This window comes from Rhinolophus hipposideros (assembly GCF_964194185.1).
Source record: "Rhinolophus hipposideros genome assembly, chromosome: 4".
Classification (NCBI taxonomy): domain Eukaryota; kingdom Metazoa; phylum Chordata; class Mammalia; order Chiroptera; family Rhinolophidae; genus Rhinolophus; species Rhinolophus hipposideros.
This window is the reverse complement of record NC_138050.1, coordinates 12602398-12618692: the sequence shown is the minus strand read 5'-3', so window position 1 is coordinate 12618692 and position 16295 is coordinate 12602398. Positions and strand designations below refer to the sequence as shown.

At 32.9% G+C, this 16295-nt stretch overlaps 1 protein-coding gene across 4 annotated transcripts in view; it reads right to left on the bottom strand.

The window, feature by feature from the left end:
- Window positions 1-16295, bottom strand: part of NBEA (neurobeachin) — a 656028-nt gene that overhangs the window by 223893 nt on the left and 415840 nt on the right. For all 4 annotated transcript variants that reach the window (XM_081046841.1, XM_081046842.1, XM_081046843.1 and 1 more), the window contains one exon: window positions 11334-11458. In XM_081046841.1, coding sequence (XP_080902967.1) covers window positions 11334-11458 — 125 coding nt within the window. The remainder of the gene's footprint in view (window positions 1-11333; window positions 11459-16295) is intronic.

The following is a 16295-nucleotide window of genomic DNA, read 5'->3' as shown; positions in this document are numbered from 1 at the left end:
GTGAATACATTTCTTTTGGCACGCCGATATATATATATATATATACACACACACACACACACACACACACACACATATATACATACACACACATATATGTATACGTATGTCTATATGTATATGTGTGTCTACGTATATATGTATGTATGTATGTATGTACCTACCTTATGTATATCTACTGTGTAAAAATGCTTTTTCAATGTTATTTATCTGCGCAGTTTAAATACAAGGTCTATGACTCATGATCTGGTCCCTGCTTACTTAACCTCACTATTTTACTGATTTGACCTCTTCACACCTTATATTCCCTAAGAGCTGAATGTTTTTGTTCCCAAGCATGCCACCCTGTTTCAAACCTTTAAATCTGACATATGTAATTTCTTTTACATGGAATTCTCTTACCTGCTTTGCCCTTCAAGATTCAGTTTAGTTGATTACTCCCTTCTCTGTATAAACGTGGTATTTTATAAATAAAGTCATAATATATTATCACTGTTTTTCGGTATTGTTTTCTGGAATCTTTTATTTAGGTATTCTCTTATCAGATATTTTCCAGTTGTCAAATGAAGTGTCAATCAATAAATATTTGTTGAGTGAGCATATGGAAACATAAACATAATTCAAATACTAATGACTTTATATGCATGGTACTTATTTTTCTCTTTATGTCCTCTACAGTTTCCTCATAAATGAGGAAGCTGGACTATGTGATTTGCCATTCTTACTTTATTTTTCCTGCAAACATCCATTAAGAACATATTAAAAAAATATATCCCAACCAATCTCAGTTTCAGTTTCCCAATCTGTGAAAGAGGAATAAGTATTTATCAACTGAACTCTCACAGTATCATTGCAATGTGAAAATAAGGCAATAGTTGCTAAAACACTGAAATCTGTGAAAATTATTTATGTGATAAATTCTTAAAAATGTTTGTTACCATTTTGATACAATAAATCAAACAAATTAACAATTTTAAAAGTTTACTAAGTACGTGATTTAAAATTGAACAAGAACACAGCCAATGCTTGTTATTGCCTGTGAGAATGCTGCCCAAGTTTTATGAAAAGGAGGAAAGAAAGCAGGCTGATGTGAGCATTATAAAATGCAAAAAGGAAGGTGCATGCGTCTAAGGTCTTAGCACACTGCCTAACCAACAACAGGTATTCAACAAAGAATGGTTTCCTTTCCTTAAGCTGGGCTGAATCTTCTTCCCCGTGCCATGTTGTCACAGCACTCTGTTTATATTCACTGCAGTACCAGGAGCCTTCAACCAACCCTCCGCTAGGGTGGACGCTCCCTGCAGACAGGATGGATGGCTCGCACACAGATGCCATGAATTGTCTGTGAAACTGAATGGAGTGTAAATAGCTTACAGTATACATTGTTTTCCCCCAATAACTATATTATTCATTTAAAGATATAAGGAAACAAAACTAAATGAGCATCAATGTATTTGACATGCATTTTTGATTTTGTATATGGCTATCTTAATTAAGAATACAAATATTCTTATTGCCTGGGGTATTTGAAAAAAAAGAACTGCTTTTTCAACAAAGGTAATATCAGAATTTGCTGTATGTATATTGCATTTAATATATCTCTTCATCATTGGAAGGAGATGGGCAGAATGAAAATTTAGCCTCATTTTAATTTTATTTAAATGAAATATATCAGAAAATTCCAATGTTTCTAAACATTTAGAAACCAATTTTACAAGAGGACAACTTCTCCTTTTTTGAAGAAGTTCTTTTGAATATATACCATTTTATAACATTGTATTTTAGCTTTTAAAATGTATTTTGACAAAATTACACCTATGTAAGAAAGATAATATTCTGCAATTCATTTTCAAACCTAAGTACTTTCTTTTAGAAGAATTAATGACATATGAATACTTTGGGAAATTTTAAAGATTACTTTTACTCATTAAAGCTGAAATCAGAGCCATAAATACCTTTACAGAACAGTGTTTTTAGTAAGTCTAAATGATATTATTTAATTTCCACTAAAAGGAAAAGATTTTAAGATAAATATACCTCTCAACTAATTACATTAGATATGGTGACATGGTCTCATGCAATCATGTGTATGAATCAATCTACATACTGAGTTTACAATTTTGAACATTTCAAAAAAGATGAAGTGCTTAATATTATATTGAAAATTCTGTTTCAGGAGCCTCACTTTATCAATACAAAATCACTTTATCAAAGCAAGCATTTCCATAAATAAAACAGATTTTTCTATGCATATAGACAGTTTACATTTGTGTTAGTAACACACTTTAAGTTAAAATCTAACTAGTTACTGATCAAATTTAATAAATACAGATTAAAAATATGGACAGTTCAGACATCAAGTTCCTCTTGTCTTAGCTGTGAGTATTTTAGTCTGAGTACATTGGATTTAACCTTGGTTCCCAATTCAATTCATTTTTGTTAACAGAGAATAATCCAAAATAGATATTATCTGCATTACCATAAAATTAAAAATCCAAGATACCAGCTTTAAATTTATAATAAACTTGATTCAGAAATTGCAATCATTTTCTGAATCAATAATTGATGTTACTTATGGTCATATATCCCATAAATGTAGAGTACAGCATCCTTTGTGTTTTTACCCATGAGGAACTTGTCTAGACTTGTTATGTTTTAAACTAGACTTAACGTTATATCTGAAGGTAGGCTGTTCTTTGGAAAGCTCAAGCGAAATATTTCAGTGGTATACTAAACATGTAGAATTAGCAGTATGGGTATTAATTAAGACAAAACGCTCACAGAAATTATTCTAAGTGGTAAATTCTTATTCAGATTAGTTATGCTTGTAAAAGATTTACAGGACTATAAGAAATAAAAGAAAAAAATGGCTACCTAACATCAACAGTTATTGCTCAGTGGAAAAGGACATCAAGGACACTTGCAAGTAAAAGAATTGGATCAATATTAACGTGATTTTCATTTCATGCTTCCCCAACTCCAGTAAGCTGACAATATACTCTGATTATGTGAACTGCCTCAGAGTAACACAGAAAAGGTTATTAGAGCAAGAGGTGGAAATGGAATGCACTTTTTATATTGACAGGTCTGCTAATAGAGTATACTGATTTTCAAAGACATGCAATGCATTTTTACAATTTGGGTCTGACAGCAAAAACGGAATTTCATTTATTTCTAATTCAAAATATTCATATGTAAGCAATATTTCTTAGAGCAGACCAACAAAGGAGATATTCATAAATAGCATTTTTAAACTGAAAAATGCAATTAAAAAGGTGCAAGAAAATATTATTGAATTTAAGCATGATACTATATAAGTATGAAATGCTAACTTAATAATCTTCTTAATGGAGTGAATGTAGAAAAGTGCATTCTATGCTTTTTAAAGGAAATCTGATAAACCTTATTTTAAGAATATGCATGGTGACAAATGTAGAATCTCTACATTTTAGACTGAATTATTACTTGGTAGGGTTTTGATTAGCAATGAAGTTAAGGTGATTTAAAAATATTTTACATAGAATTTCATTACATTAAAAATCACATGACATACTTAACTTGGGGAAAAAATGCTAAAACATATAGAAAATTTGCCTCAGTTTAGAATCCTCTAGATATAAAGAGCAGAGATGATGTATTATTCATGTTTGCTACAGTTTGAGGACATAGCATAGTGTTTGGTCCCTGTGTTAAAGTATGCTTAGCAAGAGACTGGCATGAAATAAATACATCAAAAGTTAAAGACAGCTATCTTTACATGGTTGTCTATGAGTGATTTTCCCTTCATTTTCCACTGTTGTGGCATTTTCTAGATTTTCTACAATGAGCATGTTTCTTTTTAGGAAGGAAGGGAGAAAGGAAGAAAGAAGGCAAGGGAAGGAGGGAGGGAGTGAGGGAAGGGAGGGGACCAAGAACAAAGGAAAGACTCCTTGTATCTTGAGTTAAGAGGGGTAGCTAGCAGAGGAGGAACAAACAGAACGGTAGGACAAAAGTTTCGGCAATTCTTGGAATGGAAAAAAAGATGAACTGGACAACTTGAATGAGGGCTGAGAGGGTGGGGTAGACTTCCGCTGGCATGGGTGGCATTAACCTGGGGAATGACACTTGGATTTTCTTTTTGAAAACCCGTCACAAAATTCAATGAGGAAAATTTACTTTACAACTCAGAAATGGGGGTAGGAGTTGTTTTGGTTAGGTAAACTCAGAGATATGGAAGGAAGAGCTAATTAACAAAAAAAAACTTTAATTATAAAAAATGGAATAGCGAACAGATGGTGATGATATACGTTATTTTACAGCACTTTAAAATACCAAAAACATTTAAAAACACCAAAAACTTTAAAAAATGTTTTTATAAATGACACAGAATGCACACTAAGTTCATCCGTACTGACGATTTTTATAGATGATAGGCTAGAAGAAGAGTAGGCCAAAATTTATCAGGTAAACTTTAGAGTCGGAAATGTTCAGTAATAATGCTCTCGTAGTTAAGAAAATTACAAGTTTATCTACAGTACAGCAATTTCAAGTTTATACTCACACTGTATAGTAAGAGAATGGTATGTAGAATGAGCTTTTCCTCTATCTACCATTTTATTAATTAGCGTGTCACTTAATTCCTATGGTCTGTCATTTGCCCCCCAAAAATTCTCTAATGGCTGTATTTCCAAATCCCTTTACAAAATGACTCTAAACAGCCTTTCAGCCTCATCTTCATATGATCTCCCCATACTGTCCTCTCTTCTGTCACACAACACTGTTTTGCATTCCCTGGACATATGACGTGTGGTTCTCCACCGGGCCACCAACCCAGTTACTGGCTTGGGAAGCTCTCCATTCATCTGTTCAAGTCTACCTAGAATTTATTTCTTCCCTGCTTCAGGCAGCTGCCCTACACTAAGCTCATATAGCATTTTTAATACACCTTGATGAATATGTTTATCATATTGTGTAGTAATTATAAATATTAGGTTGGTGCAAAAGTAATTGTGGATTTTGCAATTGTTTTTAACCTTTTAAACCGCAATTACTTTTGCACCAACTTAATACCATAGTGTACACGTTATGAAAAATTAGTCTAAAAGAATATAAGATTATGAACAGTTCCATGCCACTCAGCAATAAACCATTAATATAATTTTATCAGTTCCTTATCTTTAACTGCTTTTGATGCTTTAAGTGGAAATAAATACAGACATAGAAAACAAATTTCAGAACTTGAAAATACCATACTTATAGATCTATTCCACAGAAATCCCATTGTTCAATGCTGCTACTGAAAATGCTGAATGAATGTGGGTAAAATACTGTGTATAAACCTTAACATTACTCTATTATCAATTAAAAATAGCAACTAAGTACATAAAATTGTATTAACGTGGATGCTTTAAATGCAATAGATGGAAGATAACGATTCCTGCCCTCATTCGGTTTTCTTTTTATCTCAGACCATGAAACATCTCAAATCAAAACATATTCTGAACTCTTTACAAAGTGACCTGTTACCAAGCGTAAAATATTGAGGACATTCAAAGGAGTAAGTTGGGCTGCTTTAGGCCTTGATGCCTTGGTAATTTCTGTTATTACCTCTGCCCTTCTCTGCTCAACTGGGAAATTCCTAATCTTCTCTCAAGACATTTCGTAAGTAATTACTACGAATTCTATGAACTTGACACTAGGCCCAGAGTTAGTCACGGCTCTACTGTGCTCCTCTGTGAATTGCTACTTCCTTCTGTGACAACCGCTGATTCCTTGTCCCAGACCAAGAGTTCTTCACCTGGGTACCTACCGCTGACACTGTGGGCTGGAGTTCTGTTGTGGCCTTTGTTCTGGTGTCTGCAGTCCTGTAAGTCCAAGGTTTCTACCCATTAGATGCCAGGACCACACGCTGACCTCCACCCCCACTGAGAAGCACTAAACTGTGTGGCCTTCGAAGGTGGAAACTATGTCTCAGTCTCTGAATCCAGCATCTAGCACATGAGTGGGAGGTAAAATATAATCAATAAAAGTTTTTAAATTAATAAAGTTACTTGATCCCTCTGAATCTGTTTAAAGCCTGCAATTTGAAGCTTCAACATAAAAACAGGAGGGCTGTTACAACCTTTGTTGATATGAAAGTGCTATAGAAAAATCTGTAAAAGACATTTTATAACTAGCTTTTATATCTTAGCATTTCTATAATCGGTTTTATTTTAAGAGACTATAAAAACCATAGGGTGAAGAGAAGGCCATATTAAAATATGACACTGGCACCAAAACGAGGTGAAAGATGATTCTCTGCTTGTCTTTCTCTCCTTGTCTTTTAACAAATCTACACTGTTAATATTTCAATAAATTATTTTAACCATAATCAGATCATCTATTTCATTCTAGATATCGAGATTCAATTAATAATACACCAACTAAAATGGACTTATCAATGAACAATAAGAAGATGCTTTGCGTACATGATGACAACTGGCTCCCTCTACTGAAAAAAAAAAAAAAAAGATGCTTTGCTAGGGTCTCTGCATAATACAAACAATAGGCTATTGGGTTAAAAAGTCAAATCATCTTTCTCAAATATAATAACTGTAAACTCTTAAAAAACTGAAGTCAGAAAAAAAAGAAGTCAGATAATCTGAAGCTGCTTTCTCAACAACTGTATAGCTGCATTCGTATTTCTTTATTGTCAGTGCTTTTCGTATTTCTTGATGACTTTAAGTAGCACGTTGCAGTAGCCATGCATATACCATCAAAACTAATTTAATTCCAGATTCATTACAGAGCTGCTTTTTATTCAAGGTCAAATCTTGGCGGCTTCACAAGCTCAGATAAATCAGGTGTTAAACAGACACATCTCGGAGGAACCTAAGAATGTTCTCATTTGCAGTTCTCAGCATATCTTATTATTTATTGCCAAAGAAATGACTGATTAACTTTGTCATCTTTGCTCCATGTTTTTTTTTCCTCGGGCCGAGGCAACCTGCCCTCTCTGTGAGCCTGATCAGACCTATTTAAGATGAAGTCTTTGATCACAGCCATGGGGTGGGGGGCTGTGCACTTAGGCTTTGATGAAACATTGTTCCACTGTAATTTTACGGAAGGGAAACAGAGTCCTAAATGATATTTGACAGTCAACAAAGAAAAGCAAACTTATTAAGATTTTGTACTATTCTTTGACAGCATAATCTTTAAGCATCAAAGATGTACCAGAAATTCACTAACATAGGCTTTATTTAAACATACAAATAACATACAAAACCATCCTTTTCCAGTCATTACCTTATTAGCTAATTTGCCCTGAAGAAAAATACTTCACAGGTCATAAGATGAATTTATGAGTTCTAAAATATCTTCCTTATATTCCTTCATGGCTATGGTCTGTAAAATCCTGCTAATGAATTAAATTTGCACTTGTATGAGATTTTACTAGTAGAAAACACCTAAAAAACTTATTGAATGCATACAACATTAGTACATTAAACACCAGGAAAAAAATTACATGCCTCTAGGTTTTTACTAATCACATTCCAACACCAGAGGCTGAAAATGTATCAAATCACACCAAATCTTTTGCACATGACAACCTCATAAATTATTCAACTCATTAGTATTACTAAGAAGCATGAAAAACTCCATCAGCGTTAAGGGTGTTTTCCAACCGAAAAAGGTCAACCAAAAGTTTTAATAATGAAATTGAAGGGAAAGCTTTTCAAAGTAAATATGAAATAAAATTACTGTTCTTTATGCCTCCTTGAAGATACATCCAGTTCTAAGTATTTGTTCAGTTAAAAGAAAGCATTGCTAATATATTTTGTGTCTCCAAATAAATTGCCTGAAGAGAATGTCAAGAAAACCAAACTATGGCTAATCATATCTGCCCATCACATGAAAATTCAACTATAATCTAATCTAAAATCTCTGAATTTAGGGAGAAATCAAGTGATTCAAAACATTTTTTTAAAACATTACGTCTGCTAATTCAGTTTCATTTATGTTACATTAATATAGGGTCCCCTTCTTGAAACATATTTGTACTACAGGAACAGAGAGACCTGATTAGTTTTCAAATACCAGGGATTGCTTTGATGGTCATGTAAATATTCCCTATTTAAGTAATTTAAGGTTAATTCCCTCAGCTGGTACAACTTGTTTAAAATCCTGAAAACTTTTATGACTGATTCAAATATTTCCAGCCATACTGAAAGTCCTATTGATACAATATTCTTTTGTTCCTAAAACAATATTTGCCACAATGGAGATGAATATAAAAACAATTTTTTGAGCAAAAATTACAGCAGAGTTTCGGTGCATTTAATGCTTATCTTTCAAGATAGAATTTACAGGGAAAGTGAAATATTGTAAATATTTAATGCAGATGAAGAAATAAATTGAATTTCAATTTGTTCTAGAAGCTCTTTCAAAATTTTTAGGTTTGTACTATAAATATACCCTTACCTATCTGTCTATGCAAATCAAAACATTCCATCAATTGGGTGTTAGTCAACAACACCAGACTTCAAGGTACTCAAACACATTCACATGTTTGATGGCAGGAAGAGTGGCCAGAGCTTTTTTACTTTTATATGAATGTTGTGGCAATATGTGAATACAAAAGCTTTCTTTAAAATATACAAGATATGCTTTCAATTAAGTTTTTCAACATCTATTTATTTTTGGATGAAGTACTTTATAATAATTACTGACACTTACTTCCTATTTATTCTGAAGAAATACTTTGTATGTAGGTAAGAGGCACGTTCAGAATTTGGAAGAGGGTACAATACTACATTTTTCTCTTGGCAGTTTCCCACCCTCCTCCCATTCCCATGGACAGATCACTCCAGGAAACACTTTCTACTCAATTCTCTTTTCATCCTGAATTTTTTACTTCCCACATTCTACTTACTTTCAAAAGTCCATAGATATGAATAGTGATAAAAGTTGAAGAGGTATGCTCTAGAATTGTTTGGGGATAATTGTTTCACTTCTCTTTTGTCTTCCATAGCAGGACCATAACCCTGAGAATGACCACTGAGTAACTCTGGCCTAAGTACCAGGTAGATTTCCTGAATATATTACGGCATGCTTGACTTTGTTCTGGATATGAATAAAATAACAACATACCCTTCTTTCCATTTATCAAAGACCCCGACACTCAAGAGGGATAATAGATTTTGATAATGCTGATGATCCAGTATTTACAATTTACAAACCACTATGCATTTTAAAATACACTTATACTACATGTGGAGGATAGTATCACCTACATCCTTCCTTTATCAATTTCAAAAATAGTTTTTTGGTTTTTTTTTAGTTTAGGTTCATTAAAAAATAGTTACTATGATACTAAAATATGACTATCGATCTTAAAAAGATTTTAAGATAAAAAAATAAAATTTATTTCTGATATGCTTTGACACTTGTTCAGTAATAGATATTTTATAAATTAAATGTACAACGTAGAATATCTACGTTCATAGAGAACCAGAAGAACTCTTTTTCTAACAGATCCTTTTTAAAAGCAGCCTATAGAATGCTTAATGTAGTAATACAATGTAGTAGTATAATTACATAGGTAAAATTAAAGCTTTGGCAATTCAGTATCACTAATAATATCACACACTAGCATAACCTTTGTCACAAATTGGTTCTACATGTTTCTAATTTCAAATGAGATAAATTCAAGATGAATTGGTGAAAAATTCTAAATTGTTGGTTATATGAAATAAAGTTTTAGTAATTTTAAGTTCATTTTATAAAGCATGTCACTTTAAGTAGATAATTCTAAGACTCTCTTCCATAGAGCATAAAAATAGTATCTAATTTTAAGTTTGTGCTAAATCCTTAGGTGCTAAAATCCTTAGATGATCTTTTGAGTTCATTAAAGAAATCCCCCATAGTACAGGTCAATTACAATTTTTTTCTTACATATTCTTTCTTGTAATTACTTTACTTTATAAAATTACTATCTTAGGTATAATAGTTTCATATGAAATCCTCATGTATTTATTTATTTTTTTAAATTTTCAATTATAGTTGACCTTCAATATATTTTAGATTAGTTACAGCACAATGGTTAGACATTCAAACATTTTACGAAGAGATCCCCTCTACTAGTCTAGTACACACTCGGCACTAACTTGTACATAGTTATTTATTTAATTATACTTCGAGCCTTACTAACTTATATCAATTCACTATTTGAACAACAAATTTTAAATGCTTTGCATATTTTCTTAGAATTAAATATCTTCTCTGTTCAGTATCAAGAACATCGATGGTATTATTACATGTTATAAACTGTGGTAAATTTTAAAACAGAAAGCTCACTTATTACTTTCAAATGAGTGAAAATTAACATGAAAACACAAATAATTTTAAGAACAACGTAATTCCTAACAAAAACATATGGAGAATATTCATTAATGGTTTTTTCCAAGTGTATATAGTTTATAAAATTCTGGTATGATCAATCAAACTTAATTTGTAAGAGCATTTAAAAATGGATAAATAGACAAAATACTCCATGCATACTTGGTAGACAGCAATGCAAAGTAGCGGCATTTTATTAAATTATAAAAAATATTCTGTACTTACAAGTTATTATACATCTATAAAGGACAATTTAGGGTACAGTTCTACTATAGTGTAGAGTTGATGATACCTTTAATGTGGGATTTTTTTTTCAGACTTTATTTGCAACCCACTGGAGGACTGGGGCTTAAATGGGCATATTGTAGCAGGATTTATTTTCTTGTTTTAGACTGAATAAAATAGAATAGGATTAAAATAGAGAATGCCATGTAATGAGATTATTAATAAGACATTTGTTTCAGTAAAATGTACAAATATATACACGTATATATGTACATATACAAACAGTATACATGTGTATTATTTATATGTATATTCACACAACATACATATGTGTGTCTATACACACATATACACACAAATTATAGATAAAAATATGTAAGTCTGAGGACACAATTACCAACAGTATAAATTTCTTTCACCTTGGGTCTTAGTCACCAAAGTTCAAATGACACTGAAAAAAAAAACTGATTTCACTCTTGTTTTAGGCAGTATGAGAAGGATGCTGGGTAATAACCAACTATTTAGAGTCTTTTCATCTCTTAAAAAGAAGTTGAAGGATCTAAAATACATCAAGCGGGGGAAATTTTGGTTTGATTAAGTGTAGCCTAAATGATGCTGAACCATAAAGCAGAACCTAATACTTCTGACTTAAGACATGGAGAATTTTAAACGCTAGCGAAAGAAATGAATTATCAAACAGCACAGTCACCTCACATGAGAAGTATTTTTGTGTAAGAGGCATTGGTACTAACCGTACTCTATTGCAGCTTTGAGCAATGCTTCAGCGTGAGTGGAGCCAAATGCATTCCGAACAAATCGCCTCCTCCGACGCAGATCATCTTCCCAGTAATCCAAACGCCAGAAATCATGCAATTGGCTAAGAATGGGAAAATACAGAAACAAGAATCAATATTACCAACAACAGATAACTGGAAATACATTTTTCCTTTAAAATTAAATATTTTTTGGTCTCAACGGAAAATTAAAATACTTTGTGAGATATTTATATTTTGCACAATTGTGTTTGTATACATGTTTACAAATGAACAAAACTTAAAATAGTAACATCCTCAGATTTTAGGCATTATAACACTCAGCTCTGCTTTCTTTATAATGTTCTCCCTTCTGCTAAAAAAAAAACCAAAACATTAATCATGGGCATTTAGTAACAAATGCAGCATCAAATTACAAGTATTAATGGCACAGTTTGCATTCTTTTACACTGTTTTTAACAAGGCTTGTAAATCACAGGACAGACCTCACTACAAATAGTTTGCAATTTAATGACCATGGTTTCCTAGAAGACTGAATTAAGAACTATAAAATATTGCCCACTTAGATTTGGTGGTACAATGATTAAAATAATGTGCTGAAATATTCATTGAAATAATTCCCTGCTGCCCACAGCAACCTGAGAAAAGTGCAATTTTATCCATTATTAATAATACTGAATTAGAGCTGCAAAAAATTCCAGTATATGGTAATTGTCTTGGTAAATTATTATTCTAATGCTAACAGAGTTCTTGGATGATTTTACAGCTTTCAGCTAATATAAACCATTAACAATCATGGTCATCATTGGGTAACATTGTCTAAACCGTGTTACACTCTAAACCAATATTAAAAATCCATGAGATATGTCAGAAGCTACTGAAGTATGCTCACTGCACATCAATGGAACATTCATTAAATATCATTTGTTTTTCAATTTAATTTCAATAAACATTGGTGATAAATACCAATGCTTGAGAAGTCTGTTTTTTTCTATGTATAGTATTTGGAGTAATATACTCAAAAGATAATATTCTAATTTTCCTCAGCAGCACTATTCATAAAAACATATAAAATGCTTTCATAGAACATTTGATTTCATTTTTTATTTTGATATTTTATTGTAGGAGAACATTATGTTTGATCGAGGCAGGAACTATGTATGTTTTGCTCATCATTATATCTCTAGCACAATGGCACATACTATGTTTTTAATAAATATTTAATGAATTAAAACAAAACAATTTTTTACTTTGAAAATCTACGTATAGTTACTGAGAACTATAAGTCAATTTTGAAAAACACTTCAGATTTTATGGCTATATAATTTTGTTTTCTGTAACTTAATTGTAAAAGAACATAATATAAGGGATATAGATATGTATATATGTACATATGTACATATATAAAGAACATTAAAATTATAAGCATTTGAAGTATACTTTAATATAGCTATTTTTTTAAACATATAATTACTCAATTTTTGCCAAAATAATGATTAACTGATGAATAATGGTTATAAGGAGTGTCATTCTGTTATTAATTTAAAATAGGATGATTTGAATCCTTACAAATAGGACTAATCTTAGTGGTTTAAGGAAGACCATGCTAAAATCTTGCTAGAAAGATTTTCCTCAAGTGTATGTTACAATTAAGTAACGAAATGCACCAGGAGAGACCAGAGATCTAATGTTTTCTCAAATTTCTAACCACAGACATACTTTTCTCTATTTCTTCCATTAATAAAAACTGAAAAATAGAAAGAACATTATATATAAAACAAACATAACAAGACTCTGAAAGGTGAGAACAGAACGCCAACTGGCTAAGGGTCTCAAGGCCTAAAAAGCAACACAATGGTTATCTTTTCATCACAGATCCTAGCCGTGGAGGCAAAGGGGCCAGCAACCAGGTAGGCCAATGGGTGCAGACCAAAGGGGAAAAAAGCCCCCAACAAAAGTCTCTTTCGCTAGCCAAAGGACCAGGAAAGGGCCATCCTTGGAAAACAGAAAACTTTTAGACAACATCTTCTGCACTCTTGCCAAACACTATGAGAAACTGTGACCACCAACCTCCCCGCATTAGCAAAGGATGAATGGGGAGCCTAGATGTAAAGCCTCATGAAGGTGTGATGGGATGCCCTACCATCCTTATCTGGTGATATCAGAGCACCAGGGAGCCAGGAGTTTCATTTCTGCTGGCTGGTAACCAGTCAGTGGAGACCACGTAGAGGGCCTGGATTTCCACCCCACGGACCAGTAATGAGACAAGTTTCCCTCTCTCCACTGTTGTGAGAGGAGATGAGAGAGAGAGATAGATGTTCACTACTGACCAACAGCAACGAGGCCACTCCTACCAGTAGACAACATCTGAGGAGCTGGAACTCCCACGCCTGCCAAGCAGTAATGAAGAGTCACCCATTCTTTGGATGTCAATGTAAGGGAAGTGGGAAATCCAGATTTCTACTTTCACCTGGTAATGAAGAGGGAGTGCTCCCCACTTCTGATGCAGCATGTCAGAGAAAGTCAAATAAAACTGCAGGTTTAAATGAGATAAAAAAAATCTCAGATAGTAACAAGAAAATGTCCAGGTTTCAGTCTCATATTACTTATACCAAGAATCCGGAAGATCTCAAACACATTACGAAAAAGATAGTCAATAGACACTAATGCTAAGATGATGGGAATGTTAGAATTTTCTGACAAAGATTTTATTGAGGCATAATAAAAAAATGCTTCAATGAGCATATGAGCATGCTTAAAACAAAAACAAAAACAAAAAGAAAGCCTCTGCAAAGAAACAAAGTCTTAGACAAAAACAAAACAAAAACACAACAAAAACTAAACACACCAGAAGATGCAAAGAAGAACCAAATGGAAATGTTACAACTAACACATACAATAACCAAAAAAAAAGCTCAGCAGATGGCTTCAATAGCAGAGGGGACAGAAAACAGGATTAGTTAACTGGAAGATAGAGCAATAGAAGTTACAAAATCTCAACAACAAAGAGAAAATAGACTAAAAACAAACAAACAAACAAACAAACAAACAAACAAACAAAACTGGAGTCCTAGACAGAGATGGGAAAGGGAACAGGGCTGAAATAGTACCTGCAGAAATAATGGCTGAATACTTCCCAAATCTGTCAAAAACCAACAAAGCAACGATCTCATAAATGTGCTGATTTAAGAAGCAGACTGAACTCCAAACATAATCAACTCCAAGAAATTCATGCCAAGACACATCATAATTAAACTTCTGAAAACTAAGGATAAAGAAAAACCTAAAAAGCCACCAGAGAAAAATGACATCTCACTTACAGAGGTAAAACAATCACAATGACAGCATATTTCACATTAAAAGCTATAATGGCCAGAGGAAGTGACAAAGTGTATGTATATGCCGAAAGAAAAGAACTGCCAAACCAGAATCCTACCACTAGTGAAAATATCCTTCAGGAATAAAGAAGACATGAAGATATTTTCAGTTGAAAAAAAAGAGAAAGTATCTGTTGCATCACAGCTAGTCCAAAAAATGGCTAAAGGGAGTCCTACTGTAAACATAAGGGAAGCAATAAAAGAAGGAATATTGAAACATCAGGAAGGAAGGAAGAAAAAAATACAATAAGCAAAATATGAGTAAATGTAATGATAGGCTTTCCTTTTCTTCTTGAGTTTTCTAAATTATGTTTTACTGTTGAAGCAAAAAGTGTAACACTGCCTGATGAAGTTCTGAGTGTGTGTAGAGGTAAAATTAAAATAAATATAAATGTGGGAGGCTAAAACGGGATGTAAAGGAGGAAGGTAAATTTTCTATTCTCTACTTGAACTGGTAAAATGAAACCACCTATAGACTAATAAGTTATGTATACGTAATGTAACAGTTGGAGCAACCACTGAGAAAGCTATACCAAGAGATATACTAAAAACATTATAGCTGATGAACTATCAGAAGGAGAAACTAAGAAAACAATCTCATTTACAACTGCATCCAAAAGAATCCAGGTAGAACCGCTTTGTGAAACTTTGTGTTACACTACTTTGTTTTTATGAAAGACAGACATTAGTATGGCAAGAGCTTTTTTCAAAAAGCTAAAATCCTCTTTTTTTTTTTTTTTTCCAATTACTGAAAACAAGTGCTAATGTAGGCCTTTTGTATAAGTGAAGTCACATAAGGTGATTTTTGGAAAGCAGGAGATACTCTGCTTTAAGTCATTTTGGCTTAGGAAAGGTTTCATAGAAACACTACTATCAGATAGCGGGGTAAAACCTGCAATATATCTAGGAATAAATTTAACCAAGGAGGCAAAAGACCTGTACACTGAAAACTACAAGACAATGATGAAAGAAATTGAAGAAGACACAAATAAAGATATTCCATGCTCAGGAAATGGAAGAATTAATATTGTTAAAATGCTTATACTACCCCAAGCAATCTACAGATTATGCAGTCTCTAGCAAAATTCCAGTGGCATTTTAACAGAAATAGAACAAACAATCCTCACATATGATGGAACCACAAAAATCCTAAATAGCCAAAGCAATCTTGAGAAAGAGAACAAAGTTGGAGGTATCACATTTCCTAATTCCAAGCAATATCACAAAGCTATAATAATCAAGATAGTACAGTATTGGCATAAAAACAGACACACTGGTCAATGGAACAGAAAAGAGAGTCCAGAAATAAGCCCACACATATATGGCCAATTAATTTACGACAAAGAATCCAAGAATATACAGTTGGGGAAAGGACAGTGTCTTTAATAAACGGTGCTGGGAAACTGGACAGCGACACGCACAAGAAAAAAACTGGACCACTGTCTTACACCGTACACAAAAAATAAGCAAAAATGGATCAAGGACTTGAACATAAGACTTGAAACAATAAAACTCCTAGAAGAAAACGAAGGCAGTAAGCTCCTAAACATTGGTCTTATCATCA